The sequence below is a fragment of the Megalopta genalis genome, chromosome 10, assembly GCF_051020955.1.
Source record: "Megalopta genalis isolate 19385.01 chromosome 10, iyMegGena1_principal, whole genome shotgun sequence".
NCBI classification, from domain to species: Eukaryota; Metazoa; Arthropoda; class Insecta; order Hymenoptera; family Halictidae; genus Megalopta; species Megalopta genalis.
Genome location: NC_135022.1, coordinates 14,403,653 through 14,423,382, shown reverse-complemented (window position 1 = coordinate 14,423,382; position 19,730 = coordinate 14,403,653). Strand labels below are relative to the sequence as shown.

At 34.5% G+C, this 19,730-nt stretch overlaps 2 protein-coding genes across 10 annotated transcripts in view; one reads left to right on the top strand and one right to left on the bottom strand.

Annotated features, from left to right (window-relative positions):
- Ntan1 (N-terminal amidohydrolase 1) overlaps nt 1–19,730 on the top strand; it is a 52,956-nt gene that overhangs the window by 28,752 nt on the left and 4,474 nt on the right. Inside the window, exons 1-3 of one of the 2 annotated variants that reach the window (XM_033469906.2) lie at nt 1,864–1,995; nt 15,832–16,019; nt 17,928–17,993. In XM_033469906.2, coding sequence (XP_033325797.1) covers nt 15,833–16,019; nt 17,928–17,993 — 253 coding nt within the window. In that variant the 5' untranslated portion in view covers nt 1,864–1,995; nt 15,832. Of the gene's footprint in view, nt 1–1,863; nt 1,996–15,831; nt 16,020–17,927; nt 17,994–19,730 lie in introns of those variants that run through there. The other variant, XM_033469905.2, reaches the window with a different exon arrangement.
- Nucleotides 8,974–12,612, bottom strand: LOC117220178 (uncharacterized). 8 transcript variants are annotated; one of them, XM_033469901.2, is made up of 5 exons: nt 11,505–12,450; nt 11,148–11,423; nt 10,973–11,038; nt 9,196–9,379; nt 8,974–9,113 (listed from the first exon to the last, which is right to left on the bottom strand). In XM_033469901.2, the coding sequence occupies exons 1-5, from the start codon at nt 11,518–11,520 to the stop codon at nt 9,065–9,067; spliced, it is 591 nt and encodes a 196-aa protein (XP_033325792.2). In that variant the 5' UTR covers nt 11,521–12,450; the 3' UTR covers nt 8,974–9,064. The 8 variants fall into 8 exon arrangements, 6 of the variants coding, with proteins under 6 accessions (XP_033325792.2, XP_033325791.2, XP_076380828.1 ...); XR_013034206.1 differs by lacking the exon at nt 8,974–9,113 and adding an exon at nt 9,879–10,030 and having other exon boundaries at nt 9,240–9,379; nt 10,246–11,038; nt 11,505–12,504; XR_013034207.1 differs by lacking the exons at nt 8,974–9,113; nt 9,196–9,379 and adding exons at nt 9,412–9,547; nt 9,879–10,030 and having other exon boundaries at nt 10,246–11,038; nt 11,505–12,506.

Here is a 19,730-nt window from a genome sequence, read left to right as displayed (position 1 = left end):
TCTGTTTTTCGAGAAAAGGGATTCGAGATACATTGAACGTCATAATAGCTGTCCACCATATCCACCATGTACCCAATTATTATCAGTTTGAAACGATCCTTCTCCGTCGAACAGCTATTATGACCGACGGTGTAAGTATGCAAGATTTTTCGTATTGAAAAAAAGCAGTCTGTAAAATTGTAGTCTACGTAATCATGGGTAACCATGATGCCTTTGCTTTTTTTATACGATACAGAGTAGATGTCCCAATTTTCGTGTCCGCGGATTAAAAAGCTATAGAAAAAGAAAAGTGTTATATACAAATTGATGATCTATTTTTTTTTATTATGTTTACCTATTAACATGTACCATTCAGGGAGGGACATTACATTTTTCATGTGTTAAAATGTAGTAAATATTTTACAATTAATGTTACAGCAGTTCCGAGGAATATAAGTAATATTGAATGGAATATAAATATCTTGTCAAAAATCGTAAGAAACGCTTCAATTATTAATATGATTCACGTCGTACAAAATGCATGTCGCAAGAGGACGTCGTTTAGTATTAGCAACGATAAAAAAGACACTAACCATGCATATTTTTATATTTTTTATATAAATCCGGGAATAGGGTCAGATTTTAGAACATGTTCGTATTTCAGTGCCTTCTCGTATTAGACCGCGTGATCGAACCTAACCTCATTTTTATTAAAAATAATTGAGAAAGCGTGCATGAAATACACGAACGGAAATATAGTATGGCAAGGCACGGAATCGTGTTCAAAGCTTCTGGAAGGGCACGGAATTATGGTCAAAAACACCTTTCCTTTTTTTATCTCATTTAAGACATTATTAAATTACTAATTTTTATCATGTTAAAAATATGTTTGAAATAAAAAATTGTCTGAAAAATTGAAATATATTTCTAGTGCATTAAATGATAACTCTAGTATTCAATGAGAGTTTCGGCAAAGCATAAATTGGCTTAAAGGCACGGTAATTGGGACATCTACATTACCAAGTTTTCCCGACACGTACAGTGGAGTATTTGCTGTATTTAGCTCGCCAAAAGTAGGTTCTGTCAAACTCGTCATAGATAGTTGTTATCTGGAAAAGATAAATAGAGTAGATGTCCCAGTTTCCGTGCTCGTACCAATTTCCGCGTCTCCGGATTAAAAACGTATAGAAAAAGCAAAGTGTTATATATAAATTGATGATTTACTTTTTTTATCGTGTTTACCTTTTAAGATGTAAGATTTAGGGAGATGTTTCAATTTATATTATAAAACTTGTCTTTTTTTCTATACGTTTTTAATACAGGGGCACGGAAATTGGGACATCTACCTTAGTTAGGAGCTAATAAACAAGAATTAATAAAAAAAGAAATTAATAAAAAAGAAAATTAATGTTGATTTTGTCGAGAAACACACAAAAAGTTCGAATTCCAAGGTGCGCAAACCGTTGGTTCAAAATTCGTTCAATTTGAATAAGAAGTTATTCGTTATTCGAATAAGAATTTATTCGTATAGGAATTAATTCGGAGAATAATCGAATAATCGTTATTCGAATAAAAAAAAGAAATATTCGACTATAAAGTACTCGTTCGGATCGTTATCTTAGATAATTGTTACTCTTCGAAAGCAACTGTGCTACGATTTTTCAGGCAGGGGCGACAACGGGTGGCGACGACGATGGTTCGCTATCTGATCGGTAGTAACCGCTTCGATTGGTCCGAGCCGGATTCGAACCCGTCCCACTAGCGGACCGTGGATCGCACCAGCCGACCAATCGTCGCCGCGGCCGATAACGGAAGCCATAATTAGCGCGACTCGTTAATGAGCTGAACAACCGCGACACAACGCTTGAATGAAACTGATCGTGAATGCTTAGTCGTAGCCGCGCTCGATGACGGATCGATCGACATCTGCGATCGACTCGCGATCGATTCCTCGCGTCAACAGACCTTGAGACACATCATCGTGCGACACGTACACGCATACACACCACTGTTTGGGTTCGTAGTTTCATAGATGCGTTCGATCGCGTTCGGGATAAATCTTTCCGCCGAAGGATCGCGATTACACCAATTTTTTTTAAATCAACGCACTCGGCCGCTTCCACTTAATCGACATTATCGCCGCATTTCTTATGCCCCTATCGCCGAGAGCGAGTTTCGGTGACAGTGAAATAACGAATGCCGTATAAATATCGATCAACATAAGTTAACTGCCGCGTTGGAACTCGTTAGCATTGTACGCATCTGGCAGTAAAAATGTGCGCATTGTCTCATGAAAGTGAAAAGATCGAGTTTATGTGAACGGCTTGGAAGCCAATCGGTGTAAGTCCATTAATCTTAAAATTGTGATAAATAAGGATTTTGCAAATTAGCTGTAAAAACGATAACACAATGCCACTGATAATGCAAAGCACAATTGTTATTATAACATGACATGCAAATGAACTCAACCAGAAGAGAAACGAAAGAAAAATGTCAAACGTTTTGTTTAGGAATTTTGTTTAGTCATTCCGTGGCCAATATGCATGCTGCTGTCTATTGTCTATTTATGAAATAACTCATTGTCAAAGAAAAATGGACTTACACTGATTGGCTTTTGACCTGTCCATATTGATTTTGTACTGTTTTCGTTATAGTATTGGCCCCAATATTTATTCTATCATTTCTTATGAAAGCGTCTTTATAATTGTTATAATTGTTGAACGAAGAATCGGTCGTTGACTGTGGTAGGTTTAGTGTTGAAATCGATACAAAAAACAAAACGATTTATGTCACAATGTGAAAATAGAGAAAACAAAATTTAATGCAGTAGTTACATTAACGTTACATTAACTCTTGCACCTTGCAATTTCTAATCAATTTTAATCGATATGCCAAAAGATTAAACAACGCAGCGGTGTGTATAATTAAAGTCTCGAAGTAAGCTTTACATTGACACTAATATTGAAACAAATACAAAAGAAACTATACTAGAGGTAACTACTCGTTTATCTCTGTTTTCTACTATTTCTAATATAGAAATATACAAACACACACATGGTGTTCTGTTAAGTTTTTGATTAAATGTCACTAAAAATGTGGAATTTACTTTGAGTCTATAAGTATTCACACCACTGTACATGATAAGTAATAAAGATTGAGCTTGTAATGTGATGAAAAAGTGTCACTCAATGTTCGACCGACGTGGCAGCCAAAGTGTTAAAGTGATCGGGAAGTGGTCCGTGTGTGTTGTGGTCCTCACGTGGCCGAGTCTTGTTCTCATTCGATCCAGGGATTAGATCGCGATCCTGTTTAGGCGATAGGCGAGCGATAAGGAATGCCTAGGCCCTAGGGTAAGGGTCCCAATTACCGAGGTTGTCCGGAATACAGTCACTTTCATTTATTTATCGACAATCACAATGATATGACGAAGAGTTATGAACAATAAGATTGTAATGTAACGTTCGATATTATATTAATAGAATAAAATCATTTAAGTTCTCTCCATTAGTTTATCGTAAATTCTAAAAAAATTATTAAAAGGTACGAGTTGAGTGTTTGCCGTGAACCATAATACCTTTTGCTTATAAACTGATACGGTTAAGAAATAGATTCTACATATAAAGAAAGTATAAACCTTAACATTTCTTAGCATTGTTTTTTGAGCTCTTGTCGTATTACCGACACTCCCTAATTAATGTACAATTTGTAGGAGTACCGGCTGTGTTCATACTCTATGTTTGAAACAGTTTATGTTCTTTAATAGTTTTATTTAAGTTGGACAAGTTATCAGAAAATTAATTTAATATTCAAGCATGCACGAGAAACAAATCAGAAATATTTGACACTTATTTGTATTTGGTTCACGGTAACTGGCACAAGTAGCTTTTTAAAGCATCGGTAATTGGGATTATTTTTATTTTTCATAAATTTCATGTCAAAGCGCCTAGCCGAATAAGATGGTCAAAAATGCTTTTAGAGGTTTTTAAATGGCCGTTACTATCGAAAATCCCTCCGTGCAAAATCTCAACTCTGTAGCTTTCCCGCGAGGGTAGTTACAGGGTAAATAAGATCGCGCGCTTTTCCGCTTATTTCCCCGGAGCGGCATCCCCGGGAAAAATGTTACGAACTCCGCGTATTTCGTCAAACTTGACAATTTTCAATATGACAAACATGGTCTCACATTTCAAGGATCACAGTTGTGAAGGTGCATCAAACTTAAAATCCAGAAGCATTGTCTGAAAGTGAAGGTTTCAAGTTTTGATTGAAAAGAAGACATTATCCTACGATGATTTTTCGCGAGGTTATCGTCAATTTTTAGCCAGAATTGTTGGTTAATTATGACCGAGAACAAACCAAAGATACGTGAATATGGTCACCCCACAGTAACCGACTCCACTACCCTAAATCGGTTCACCACTCTCGAACGTAGGAACGAACGGTCTTAGTTTCTGCCCCGTGCGTTCTTGTGTTTGCCGACTTGAGACAGGGCACATCTGGTTTCTGCTCGAAAGATCTATTTTAAAACTCGCGATTAACCGAGACGCGGAACACCCAGCGGATCTTTCCGCTGCGGAAAGCGGCGGCAAGTTTCTTCTTGTTCTCGAAAGAGGGAGACTATATTATGGAAAAATGTACCCGGAATTTCACGTTCTAAAGTCTCGTGGTACATGTATCGAAACAATTTGTTGTACATTATCTACCGTCAGTATGAAAAGTGTTCGTACACTGTATCTCTGATTTATTAGAAATTATCAATATTTCTTAATTATCTTCTACTTACATCTCGGAGAGTTCATTTTCCTGTAACATGCTTTTGCGTAATGTAATAGGTGGGAAACTGGAGGAAAAAACTTAGGAAAATGTTACGGATTGAAACGTCTGTAAATACACTGGAAAATTTGTTTCACGACTGATCCTAGCGTAGATTTCAACATTGAAGTCTCCCCTTTACAATTATCCCTTAAACTTTGATGTACGATTTTTACTTTACAGCAGGGCTCGGAATTAACCAGCACGCAACACGAGGCACGCGAAGGCTACGCCTCCTGACTCCCGTCGCGCTCCACGGTGATCGCCAAATGTGCACAGACACACACACATACTACTCATCTACACATACATATCACGGGAAGCGAGACGCGCGACGGGAGTCAGGATCGGATAACGTTGTTATAAGCAACAAACAATTAAAGATTGCAGGGACTCGAGATTTCTTGTAGTTATCGGTCGAAAGCTGTGAAGAACTGCGATTTTTGCAATCTTTAATTGTCTGTAGCTCGTAACAACGTTAATCAATTTAATGAAATTTTCAGTATGCATACAAGTTACCAAGATCTTGAAAGTGCATTGTTTAAATTTTCATTATAGGCTCAGATGTGAAAGTTGAAGAAACATCATTCTTATATTTGAAAATAACTTTTTAGCCATTGTCTAGTGAACTAATCCCACTAACGCTCCCAAAAGATTTAAATCGCTTGGCTCAATTATAAAAAAGTTGTTCTGTTTTAAAAGGTGCACAAAAACTTTTTTAACACACTGTACGGATATTGACTCAGAGACCTATTTTGAAGGCGACAAAATTAGATTGATGAATATACAAGTACATGGTTTGTGTTTTATTTACAAATTCCGGGTACTTCCTTTTACATAATGTATTTCGTCGACACGTTCGACCGATGATCGATCCGTTTCCCGCAATCGCTCGTGTTGAACGATTTTTATTATCTACGCACCAAAGAAAAAAAAATATAAGAGCGAGATAAACCGCGGCCGACCTGTTATGTTTTTTTTTTTTTTGTTTCGTCCCGTCGACACACACTGACGAGGATAACGATAATGGATTCGATGGCCTAAAAGTCTGTAGAGGATTAATTCTTTAGTTTTCTGTTGAAGGTGAAATGTTTCTTAAGAATAAGATGAAAGAAGTTAAGGTAGAGGAGCCAATTACTGTGCCCTGTTAGCAGCCTTCAGGAGATTTCGCTACTAAATACAACTTTAGCAATTTAAACTAAATTAAAATGACTTAAATTCTTCAGGAATTCTTTTTTTACCAATATAAATTTTCCCATTACACAAGTATCAAATCTCCTTTGAAAATTAGGAGAAAGAAAAAAAAGTTCTGGAGCCAGTTACCGTGTGTCTATGATTTACTAAAATCTGTTACTGTGCCGCTCTCCCCTGAAGACTGAGTCTCAATAATTGTGCACAATAAAAAATTTAATATTTATCATACTTTCATAAATTTTATACACTATACAAAAAATAGACAAAATCACTAATTTGTACGATAAATGGTGTTGTATGCAGACTGTTTCAGGGTGAACTGTTTACATGACACACTGTAGAGACATTTCTAAATTATTGATTTTTCGTAAGAAATTTCTTAGTATTTTTATGCAGAGAACGACGAGCTGAATCGACCGGTATAATAAAAAATATGATCCCATTTAAAAAAATAAAGTTGACCTTCATATGACCTCGAGCCGTTCACCTAGAGAAATCTTATTAATATCAAATTAAATGCTCCCTAAAATTATTCAAATTTCGTTTGAAACATTTCTTAATATCGTCGACGGTTGTCGAAGATATTTGACTGAATCGATTTAAATGGGTCACCCTGTATAGTTTCGAAACGTGCCTCTCGTAGTTAATAAAACCGTTCTGCAACTTAACTGAGGTCATCGAAACGAGTATGATACCTGTCGACGTTGTTTTCAGTCCACATCGGAGGTAATAACGGGCATGGTGGGCGGTACAGACAGTTGACGTAGTGGTGGAGCTTACCTAAACCGGAGTACACTGAAACTTTATAGTCCATTACAACGTCAATTTCAAAGTCTCCATTCCGGCACTAGGCCTTATATTATAGGTAGAACTTCAGGGAATGTGATATTTTTGAATACTTTTAGCGCCGCGTCAGTCGTATATCACTGACATAATATATTTTATTAAACTAGTAAATTAATTCTTATTACAATCCATTAAGTGAGCCGAACTGTGTCAGGATCTATATATACGAGCTGTACGAAGGATACAGAAGTAAATGTTATACTTGGACTGCTGATCTTATGCAATTTCTAATTTTCATGCGTCGCGTTATAAAAATTAGGATTAAAGAAAAGTTTCTTCTTTTTTTCTAAAACTGGAATAAAATTGTTATTAGACTTTGTTCATTTATAAATTTTCGCGTATGCCAAAAATCTGTACCTGCCATAAATGTACAAAGATTCGCAGCCTAGAGAGTTATAATGAATTTTATCTTTTCTACTTTTATATCACTAAATAAGTTGTTCTAATTTTCTATATGCTTTATGGACACTGATGTGGCAGTTACTATGTTAAAAATTCTTGGAGCCCTAACTAATAGTCCAGATTTAAATTTACCAAATAAAGATTTATTACTAATTTTCAATATTATAAAATTAATATCTAAATTGAGAACAATGTACACATTGAGAACTGTATGTACAAAACGAGAAACGTCTCATTACAACAATATTAACATACAGTTAATTTAAATATTAACTAACATTAATTATAATTTTTAATGTAAATAATATATTATAAATTCAGAATATAAATTATGTATTGTATACATATATCACTATATGTCATTAATAAACAATTTTATACTTACGTTACTCTATAGTTATATTATCGACAATATGCAACAATATAACAATGGATTTTACGTATTTATGGCAAAACCGGAAATGCAATTTGCATCAAGATTCACAGGCTAGCTATAACTTATTTCATTTGTCTTTTAAACATTTTAGCATATGTAACTATACTCTCCCCTATTAGCTTATATTTATTTCTTTTTGTTTATTGATTGCTTTATTTATGTACTGAATCAGTACACAAAATGTTGCCCACTTATTTTGAGACGCCATGTATATTCTGTTCTGTTCATCGCTTTTTCACCGCTAGGAATTGAACTTTGTTTACAAACTCTGCTCATTCATGCGTTTCCATTCATTCTTTTTTTCCCCTATAATTACTCTATCCAAGCCATTATAAACTACTTATTGCATGCTTCTCTAATAGCTTGTGTGACACAGTGCACAATGTGAAAAAATAGTCATACATGTGTAATTAGAATAGGAAGGAATAGTTAACGCTTTGTGGACAAGTGTTTTCTAGAATCGTAAAAATAGTTTCTTATGAGAACTAGATCTTACAACAATAACAAATTGAGTGGATAATACGCAGTTTTTAAGTTTTGGACTAAACGACTAGAATTTCTTTTAAATGATAGTGAGACTAGTCTACTAGACAAGTACTACATGCTTTTTTTTAAATTTTGCTATTACTTGGAATGACAAAAAAAAATAAAAAACTCATGTTTTTTAAGTTTTTTATCTGAGCCTGTAACGAAAATTTAAAAGATGCGTTTTGTAAATCCTAGTGGCTTGTATGCGTACTAAAAATTTCATCGAAATCGGTTGATCTTGAAATAAACTGTAAATAATTAAAGATCGCAAAAATCACAGTGTGAAAAATCTGCAGTTTTTAAAATCTTTTTACGCTTGTAACTAAATTTTCAGTACGTATATAAATTATCAGGATTTACAAAATGCATTTTTTAAATTTTCATAATAGACTCAGATGAAAAAGTTAAAAAACAAGAGTTTATTTTTTTGATTATTCCAAGTAATAGCAAAATTAAAAAAGCACTATAGTCGTTGTCTATTAGACTAGTTCCACTATCATTTAAAAAAAATCTAGTCGTTTAGTCCAAGATTTAAGGAAGATATTGCGTTTTAAAAAGTCAATTTTGTCCGATATTTTATTTAGTAAGCAAATACATTACTTGTTTACAATGTCAATATTTAGATATAATAAATTACTACATCTTCTACCTGTTTCTTATTTGTGTGTGAGAAACTGTACTTGAAATTTGAATTAACGTAGAGCTATTTCTACGTTGCATAGTGTACACAGAATGGATAGGATAATTTGAATGGACTTGGCAATATATCATCAAATAAGTATGTTTCAGATCACAAATGTTTATTCTGTACGTTTTATGATGGTTACAAAATGCATAAAATTTAATTTTTTATGATTTATTGATACCTAGCTAATTTTTGGTGATCTCCTTTTGCAGAGTGAAAATATGATTTGTAATACTGTAACGTGACGAAAGTAAAAATTAATGAATTGATAAAACATTTAATAATACATAAATTCGTAATAATTTTCTATACATACTGGGTTTCACTATTATTTCTATCTGTATCCGTATCCGACTCAGTCTCTTCTTCATCTGGTAAAATGATACCAGTTAAATGTTGTGGTATCGTTTCCTTTTTGTACATGTCATCATCATTACATAACTGTAATGCCCTTTTCGACGGTTGCCAGTTAGCACACGTTTTTTTTGTACTCTTTAAATCTAATTTCAGTCTAGTTAATGAACTTATCGTTTTACATCTTAACTTATTTCTCTTATCAGTTTTTATTTTGCTTATCATGGAGAAAAATCTCTCAACTTCGGCATTAGAGTGGGGTAACGCTAAGCATAACTGTACGACTTTCATAATGTTGGGGAATCTACATTGACCTAGTGGATTTTTAATTTGACTTATTTTCTTCCAGAAGTCACAAATGTTTAATTTTGCAATTTCAATTGTCTCGTTGGGTTCAAAATATACAGCAATTTCACGCCATTCTAAATGTACATTATGGTTATCGAATTTCGAAGGAAATTTTTGCAAAATATGATTCAATTGGTCTTTGTGCATGCGAATATCTAATGTAATTGTAGGATTTAGAAAGTCTAAAGCATTTAAAAATTCTTCATCGAAGGGCAGTCTTGCAGTTGCAGCTTCATATGCAGTTTGATAAAATTTTTGTATATTTTGATAAAATTGTTTCATGTCATCATCGCTTACATCATTGGTACTCTTGACTTCCTCCATCGCTGCTTCAGCATCTGCATGAAGAAGTATTTCTTCGACAGGCATTAAGTTCTTATTGTCATAAATATCAATAGCATGTAAATGTTGTGCTGTATTAATGCACTCGTACGTCAAAAATGATGATCCTAAAAATTTTAAAAACTTATTTAGCTTATGGGATAAAAGATGTATCATTACATCATTGCTTTGGAAGAGGAGATTATACTTATTCATTACTCCAAGTATATACTTTAAAAATTCTAAATATACTTTTGTTAATCTGTTATTTAATATTTTAAAAATGTAGGTAACTGATTCCGTGTTATCTGTCACGAAAGCGTCCAAGAAAAATTGTACTAACGCTGGGAACTGCATTAAAATGATATTTATTGACTTTCTCAACATCAACCACCGGGTTGGACTGGGTTGAATTATTTTTCTCTCTCCAATATTAAAAATTTTGAAAGTTTCATTCCACATATTTTGCCTCTTGGGACTTCTGGAGAAATAATTATATATTTTATAGATAACACTGACAATTTCTGTTGGCAAACATTTCGTTGCACTGTATGCAATCAAATGCATGCAGTGGCACGTACATGGAACTATTACAACTTCACTGTTTTTGGCTAAAATCCTTGAAACAAAGGAATTGTGTTTCTCCAACATTACATTAGCGTTATCTATGCATACACCCACTAGATTTGCAATGTCTAAGTTGTTTTTTTGTAACGCATATATGAAACATTTGTATAGGTTTTCTGCATTGCTTTTTGAGATCTTGATGTAATCTAATAAATATGTTACAATTGCACCTTCATCGACATAACGGACTAAAATACACAGGTTTTTATCATTGGAAACATCTGTGCTCTCATCCACAAGAGTAGAGAAGAATTTATTTACTAAAATTTCTATGTGTTTCTCAATTATTGCTTGATTCAGTACATTTGTTATAATAGCATATATTTTAGTCCTTCTTAGGGAAACCTCTGTTAAAATTTCTGAATCCGGAAAACATGCATATAACATATCTATGAAATGATTGAACGAATTAAAGCTACGGTTATGCTCAATTATGTTCATACATAGTCTCATTTCTGCTATTCTGGCCAATACTTTTTTATTTTTATATCCACCATCCACATTATACCCTATAAATAATGTTTATCACAGTTATATTACATGTCTACGTGTCTTTCATTTTAATTATTTGTATGTATAATTACTATTTTAGTTATAAACTTAATGCACAGTTCGTACCTTCTGTTGAAATTAAGTGCTTTGTAATTTCTTCGTATCGACAATGTCTTTCTGAATTTCTGTGCCTTAATAGGTTGCCTCTATGTGCTGATAGAACTTTTTTACACAGTGCACATTTTGCTTTTCTAGTGTTCGCACATTTTTCAAGCCACACTTTAAATTCTGGCTCTTGAAGCCACTCATCTTGGAACTGTACTTTGCAATGTTCTCTCTTCCACTTGGCAGGAGGAGGAGTCATACTAGTACAAGAAGTACTTGTACTTGAATTTGCACCCTCTATTAATACAAAACTCATTATTATTCTAATTATAACTCTTCTGATTATGTTCATACACAAGTGTTACATATTTATCTTACCTGGACATGAATCCATACTTCATGTTAAGATAGACAAAAATAACTTCCGAGGAATCAGAAAGAAAACACAAGATCAAATACACGCCGAACAATGAGAAGTACAGAAAGAAAATGACTTATAACCAAAGAATGACGCTACACTGATGACCGTTACCGTTGGTTACTGTTGCCGTTACTGGGAAAAGTAAAGAGAGATGCACATGTGCAGATGGCAGGCGCGGTAGATGAAGCTGCGCAGGCGCAGTTGCGAGTGGGGACGTCGATGTGTATTCGTACTAGAATTGCCAGTAGTGTGACCATTTGCCTACAACACAGGAGCGTCCACAGTAGGAGGTTTGTAAAGGATTTCGAGGACGTTCGGACGCGAGGGATGTTTTATGTGCAGGCAAATAGTCACACTAGTTGCCAGTAGTGATGAACGATGTTGCATCGATTCTTAGATGTAATCGATGTTTTATACTATTGTTTTCACTCGATGTTTTAAGATATCGATTAATCAAGGAATTGATGTTTTCTTAGATCGATGTTGAGATTGTAGTTTGCGGCACTAGTGCATACTTCTTACCATTTTGTTTTAAGGTAATATTTCGTGAACAGCAAGAAACAGTAGCAAATTCCTGTTCTGCTCGGAAAATAGTTTTATTTTGTAACTATTTATATTCTTCAGTCACAATAGCGAGAATCTGTTGCCGACGTTTTCTGCCTATGAAATATTAATTTATACTTTTGTGTACAAAAATACAACTTTTTGATCACGCTAACACGATAGTGCAAGAGTTGTATCACTGTAAGTAGTAGCAGATCGTGTGAGCGATATTTCTCACTCCCTGCCACTTGAATATGTTTATATGTATATTCAGGAAAAATACACAATAGTCAGTTACATTATATTTGTAATATTGCAAAATTTGTAATAAATAAAAACAGTAAAATCTTTGTTTTAAATGTTAACAATTGATCCAGCATATGCCCTGCACGTGGCTGCGTCGGGGTCGGTCTTCCGAGGGTTAAAGTTTCCCTGTTTTCATCTTATAATATAAATGTAAAACGACAATTGTTGTTACGTTTATAAGAAAAAGAATATTGTCTTTCAAATTAATTTAAGAAGAGAAAAAGATTTTATTGTACTTTTTAGTGACAAAATAAACCTCATCTGCTACTATGATTTTTACAAAATTTACTAGTATACTGGAGTCATGATCAGTGTTCGTAGAAAAATAAGTCAGATCTAATTTATTATCGTTTATATAATTTTTTGTACACGATTCGATGCACCTCGGAATTCTGAATAAAAATGTATTAACATATTTATGTCGAAAAACTATTACTTTGGGAGATATTGTAATTTTAATATTGCAACGCAATTTGGCAATATGACTGTATTGTTAGTAGCAATTTATTCATAATTTTCGATTGAATAGAACAGAACAAGTTGTACATAATCTATTAATCCGATTTGACCCTGTAAACCACCCTTGTGGTGGGGGTAAGGATTTGAAAATTTGCCTGAGAGTTTTCGATCAGTGGTCTATCTTTGTAATAAATCTCATGAGAGATTTCCTAAAATAAGAAAAAAATAAGTGGTTCGGAGTGAAATTAAGTGGATCGGAAGATCTAAGCCTACGCAAGGTCTCATAGATTCCGTTTGCGAATCTCGAAGTTTCTTCGGGAAAGAGCAGAGCCGTTTCAATGATGTCGGTCGGAATCGATATAATTTCGCTTCTCTTTCTCTGTTTGATGGTAATCTCGTTACCAAAACAAAAGGTTAAATGCGGAATGTTGTTCGAGGCGAACGACCATAACCTTTGTGGTAAGCCCGGGGTAGAGGCTAGTTGACTGGTAGGCAATCGGATAGGCAAGGCAAGCAGGCAAATCGACCGGCTGACTGACACATTCGTCTGGAGGTTTCATAGTTAACACTTTATCGACCGCTAGCCTATTTATCGGCTTTTCGATTGCCAATGCTTATCGACCGATAGCCTATTAATCGACTTTTAGCTATCGACGGTTTTCGCTTCTTTACTGTTTTGTTAGTAGCTGACCTCCTGTATGCTGACCTCCCCATATCCTTATGAATTATAATTATAATAATTATATTATTATTTATTATTATTTTTAAAGGAATAAGCACAACACAATGAATAGCGAAAATTTAGCCGGTACTGGGAGCAAATGCGCGCGCGACTAAGCCAGTCCTTACTGAGTGGCAGCCTCAATCACGACCGGACGATAAAGTGTTAACGTGATTAACGCATCACAACGTAACGCCTAGCGACACAATGAAATACAACGGACAGAGTTCCAAGAGCACCAATCGTGCCCGTGGCTGATCTTCGATCTCCCGATCTTTCGAGCGCAACGGCTTTGTCCCGACGCATAGTGGAGCATTTGACCCGAAAGCACGGACATTTTACGATTTTAAAAATACCACCTAAACTGTCAAATGTTTGTGTTTGGCAGTCCAGTAAATTCACCTTATAGTCCATGTTAGAGGCTTGCTTACATTGTCCATTTCCTATAGCCATGTGCGCTATTCCTACGCCTATGCTAAGGTTCGGCAGAGTCAGTCAAAAGCACGTGATGCGGCAATTTTCATGTGTAAAAGATTAGAAATAAAAAAGTTAAGGCACCGTTTTTTATTCTAGCATTATTGTGTATTCGTATTGATGTACACCGATATGCTGGTCGCTGGCTTTTAAGTTTGCCGACTGCCCCGAAGCTGCGGGGCTATTAGGGAGAATTTACTGTACTTCCGAAAGAGATTGCCGATCAACGTGGCATTTGGGTGATGTATAGGAGAGGGGGAGAGGACAACAAATATAAAATATTAATTTCGAACATTTAGTAGTTTTCAAGATATTCACAAATATCTTTTAATCCTACACATTAAAAACAACGTATACAGATTTCACCAACACATTCAATAGTGTCTATCCTCTCTCTGACGTTATTACCCATGTATCTTCATTATTGTAGTTTCAAATATCGCGACGCGATTATGCTTCCGCGATTAAGCGTTAATTATGCTTCCTGGCGCATATCGGTCCTCGGACTGATCGTGTTACATTCGTAAAAGCTTTACAATTAGAACGGAAAAAGAATTGGTCCTGGATTCGTTCGAATTCATGTTTTATAGTCTTAATTTAGACGATTCTACTTCTTTGAAGGAACTGTTTAGATACTTTAGATTATAGGCACACGTACACACGTATAAGATGTTAGATAAACTTTTAAGACGAAGATGACTGACGGTTAAACTGTTTGAAACATTTGTAGGGAAGCCTTTTTTGAGATAAAGATATAATTGTGTTTCATATTGTTAATAAAAATTATTTTGAAAATATATAGTATTTTACATATTATAACGTAAACAAATCTTTGCAGTTTGTAATTGTGTAATTATATAAATAAATATATAAATAATATATAATATATATAAAATAAATAAATAAAATATATAATAATAAATAAATATCAAGTAATTCTTTCAAATTAATATGCTTAAAAAGTAGGAAGTGTAAATTTTAGAATGGTCTCTGGTTCATTCGATGTGGACGAATATTAACAATGTTTTGTGAGTTTAAAGATTGCGTTTTAAGATAGACGTGTCCGTCTTTTTGGGTCAAATACCCCACTGTGCGGAAGGATAGTGGTCGATTCTGCCAAAAAACTAGCCGAAATATGAAAACGATCTTAGATAAATCACAGAAGTTAATACACATATACGTAGCGGTTTTTGAGGTCGCTGTTTATGATTACAGATATGTTTCAAAATTTCAAAAATAAATTGTTAAAACTGTAAGTAAACAAACGTATGCGCGAATAGGGTTAACATCATGCTTATAAGTTGAAAATAATCGTAAAAAATGTAATCGCTACTGTAATTTAGAAAAAAATATCTTGATTTTAGAGTTACCGTAGCTTCGAGAGCAAAGGGTTCAATTTGTCCCAAAATCCCCCGTCAATAAGATCGAACACTGCGGAGCGTTTTCGATCGTTTCTCGTCCCGATGATCGAGGAACCATCGTCGGCGCCACATCGTTTCTCGATCATCGGAAAGACATCTCGCTCCGCGGTCTTTTTTGCGTCGCGTTTCGCGAATCTCAGCAAGTATCGATTGCCCGGTTGCGGAGCCGGGCTGACGTAATATCGGTTTTATCGCGACCGGTCGTGTTGGTTCATCTTCCATTTTTACTTTGGACGATACACGATAATCCGTTTTGTTGTTGCAGTTCGCACGGATCGAATCGCGAGGAATCGCGTCGTCGTGTCGCGCGAGAGTTTCACCGAGTCGATCCTCTATTGTTGTTTTTTGTCGGTTCTGCAGGATGGTGTTGGTAGTGAACGGGGTCCTGCAAGAGGACATCCCAACGGACAGCAGGTCCTTGTACGCGGCCCACCCGGTCTACCGCGAAACCGCGGCGCAGCTTCACTCGATGCCCGCGAAATTAGTCGGGCCGATGGGTCTTCTTTACGTCCAGCAGCGAGAAATGGCCGCAACTTTGCCGCAAGACAGTAAGTACACGCAATCCGCTTCGGCGCACAGTGTAAAAATTTTTATATTTTATTTAGTAGAAAATTAACAGTGCTCTGAAAATTGCCTTCTACCATCAAAATTATTTTAGCGTTGTTTCAAGGATTCAAGATTATAATATATAGTAGGTCGTTGGATTCGTCTCGATACCAGCATATTATAAGTAATTATATATATATTGTCAAGTGAAAAGTATGTATATTAATATTTAAAAAGTCTCGGTGAAATCTTCTGTGAATAAAATTTTGTTTTGCAAGTTTTTATGTTTTAGTTTGTAGAAAAATGAATATCAACCAACTTCTGTTCGAAGCATTTTTTTTTAGATTATTGGAAGTGTCTGAAATATCGTGGTTTGTTTTGAAATCGGATGCGAGCGTTTGCTGACGAGCGCACTTACCGCTGAACTGCTTACCCAGGCTTCGAAATTACATACTGTTTACATTTATTTGTTAAAATTATTCTACACGCGGAGATTGCAAGAGGTTGCACCTAAACTCTTAACAACTCTTTAAAGTTTTTCGATGCTTTCCTCAGACTTTTAATTGTTGTAAATTTGACGCTATTTGTATATGGATTAAAAAATGATCAAAATTAGATTTAATACTTCAAGTGCACCAGTCAGTATGTTCGAAACCGCCGTTAAAAACCTGTTTTCTAATATTTTATAACGGATGTGTGAAACATTTAATTTTACTTTCGATTTTATGATTTTGTATTTAGAATGCCGTATCTGAGCACAGAGTCATCTCAAACGAATAACATGAGAGCTTTAAAGTTTTCTCAATTTTTTCTGAGAGTTTTTTTTTAAAAACTTTCTCAGTTTGTAGCAAAACGAACTTTTTCGATATATTACACTCAAAACGTTGAATTTTGGTCACAGAGAGCGGGTTTCCAGGTCACTGTACAGTGGGACGAAATGACTTAACTGCGACCAGGAATCTGTAACTATGCTTCTAATTTACAGTCATGTCAGTAGAAAAAGTCCGAGTACACCTTTTAAAAGGGAATTACTTTTTTTAAAAATTTCATCGAAATCTACAGGCATTGCAAGATGTACATGTATAAAACATTTTCTCATCAGATCATCGCAAGTATTCGAAACGTACGTAAATTGCATTCGTCGCATATGGTCGCAATTCTTTAAAAAAGTTTAGAAGTCGAAATTTTTGTTCAGATAATTCCTTTAATCTAAACACTGTTATTAAAGAAACTATGAACATTTTATTGCAATGTATGCATCTATTAACATGTATATAACAAAATATATAACTAATTTAATCCTCCGTTGTGACACCTCCTATGCGAAACACGTATGTCATATTGGGTCACTCAGACACAGTTCGGTCTTCAAACAATTGTCACTTAAAAACCAAGCAATACTATTGAGACCCAAAAATTAAAAAATACAATTTGAACATGTTAGAACATCGTCTCCTTCTTTAGAACTTGATATCTCACTTCCAAGTATATTGAATTAATTGTTAATTTCATTCTTCTGATGACAATATAACTTCCTCGAAAAAGATATGGAACATTTTGAGCCAGTGTGACAGCGGAGAGTTAAATTAGAATTTCTAAAGTAATATTTCTCAAAATTATGAACTAAAGTTACGGAACCATAAAAATCTTGATGACATTTGTGAGCGACTTTAATTGTGACTTTAATTATCGATCACAAGAAAACGAAGGCAAATATTTAAAAAATGAAGTTCACTATATAATGATGTAATTAGTTGTTTCTCAAGTAACACCAATCTTTTCCTAGTTTACAATTTTACGAAAATCGATTTTTGATTCCTGTTAGATCGTTTCGTCAGACTGTGCGGTATCTTTTTTGCTCTGGACACGTTTGCATCGGCTTTACTGCACTATATCCTTCTTTCTTTCAGAAAACGTGAGCATCATCGGATCCGACGACATGACTACCTGCATCATCGTCGTGGTGAAACATTCCGGTAAGCATTGTGATGTTCAACAGTGACTACAGCTGTTTCAGTAAGCTTTAACCCTTAAATGCATATTGTTGCCAATTATCTACATTCCAGTTCCACTTAATTTTATTCAAAAACCTGAGTATGCGCGTTTCCGAACACACGTTGATAACAATAGACAATAGACCATGTGTGAAATAAAAGACTTGACATTACTTTTGGCGAGTAAGTTATATGTTTTTTGACATTTCAACGTGATGGGTGATAACTTCCAGGTTGCAAAGGATTTTCACGGACCGAGTGCATCGAATGCAAGGTTGCTTTGTGTCGCAACAAAAATCGCAATTGCTTCGCTGCATTTCATTTATAAATAATGTGAAAATTCCTATACTAATAGATAATATAAATACATGACCATTTGTTTACGTCTACAATAATTTCAGTAATAAACGCATACTGTTGCCAAAAGTCTACGTACAACTTTTTTTCAAAATAAATACTCGATATTATTACCTAGATTTTTTTATTTATTTTTTACGTAACCTATGACTACATTCCTATAAAAAACGATTTAAAAAAATTCAAAACAAGAAATCATGCATTTAAGGGTTAAAGCACGATATCGCGCAGTGACTTGCTTGCGGTATTTTGGTAACTCTGAAAATTATGTGGAGAAACTAGCTAAGGGAGCTATCTAGTCCTTTGACTGCATGCGCTAACTTGAAGCCATAAGCAGTTTGCAACGCGATGTTTGCACGGCATTCGCTGTGGCTTGTTAAAATAATATACAATGAAGTTGTAGCTGCAGTGAAGATAAGAATTGCTTTGTTATGAACAAGAAAGCATCGAGATGTTTATAAATATTAACTAACACTCGTTAAAAGACTCAAAAACACTCCAAAAAAATATTAATAAAATATTTTGAACATTTAATGGCTTTAAAACATGCCTACATATTTATTTAAAAAGCGAATATTGTTATTTGCATTGTGCGAAGGCTATAATTGTTAAAAAAACATGTAAAAGAAAGTGAAGAGAATCAAAAACAAGTTAAAAATCGTGTGAAAAGCTATGCGAAACTATTACAAAGTATTAAGACGGCGCAAGGGAGTGTGAAAGGTTAGCAATGCAATATTAATCAAATATTTAGCAATACAACTGAGTATGTTTAGGTTCGTTTATAATTTTGTTCACTAACTTCTTTCAAAATATTTTTGGAGGCACGCATTTCTGGACACGTTACTTTTTCTGTAGACTTTGATCAGAGTTGAGGGAGTAATCAATTATTTTGTGGCAGCTTTGTAATCGATAACGGAAAGTAATCGTGGTAATCATGATCATTAGTCAAATTAATTGTTACCAGAATAAATCAATAATCATGATTATATTTAGTAATCTGTAATCATTAATTGGCAATCTGTAATCACGGACAAATAATTAATTTACTCTTGCTCATCGCTTGTGATCGGGTCTGTACGAGGGGCCCAAATCCTTATGAGGATTTAGCCTGTATATATAATAAGATGTATGAATACCGAGTAATTAAATTACATTATTTACGAATTACGATGTAATTGAATTAAAATTATGAATTAATAGAATATAATTATATTATATATAATTATATTATATATTATATATCATAATAAAATTATGAATAAATTTACAATATAATAGAGAAGAAAATACGTAGAAGAGACAAAAAATGAGTATACGAAAGAAGAAACATGAGAATGTATTTCACTTTCTCAGAAGTCTGGG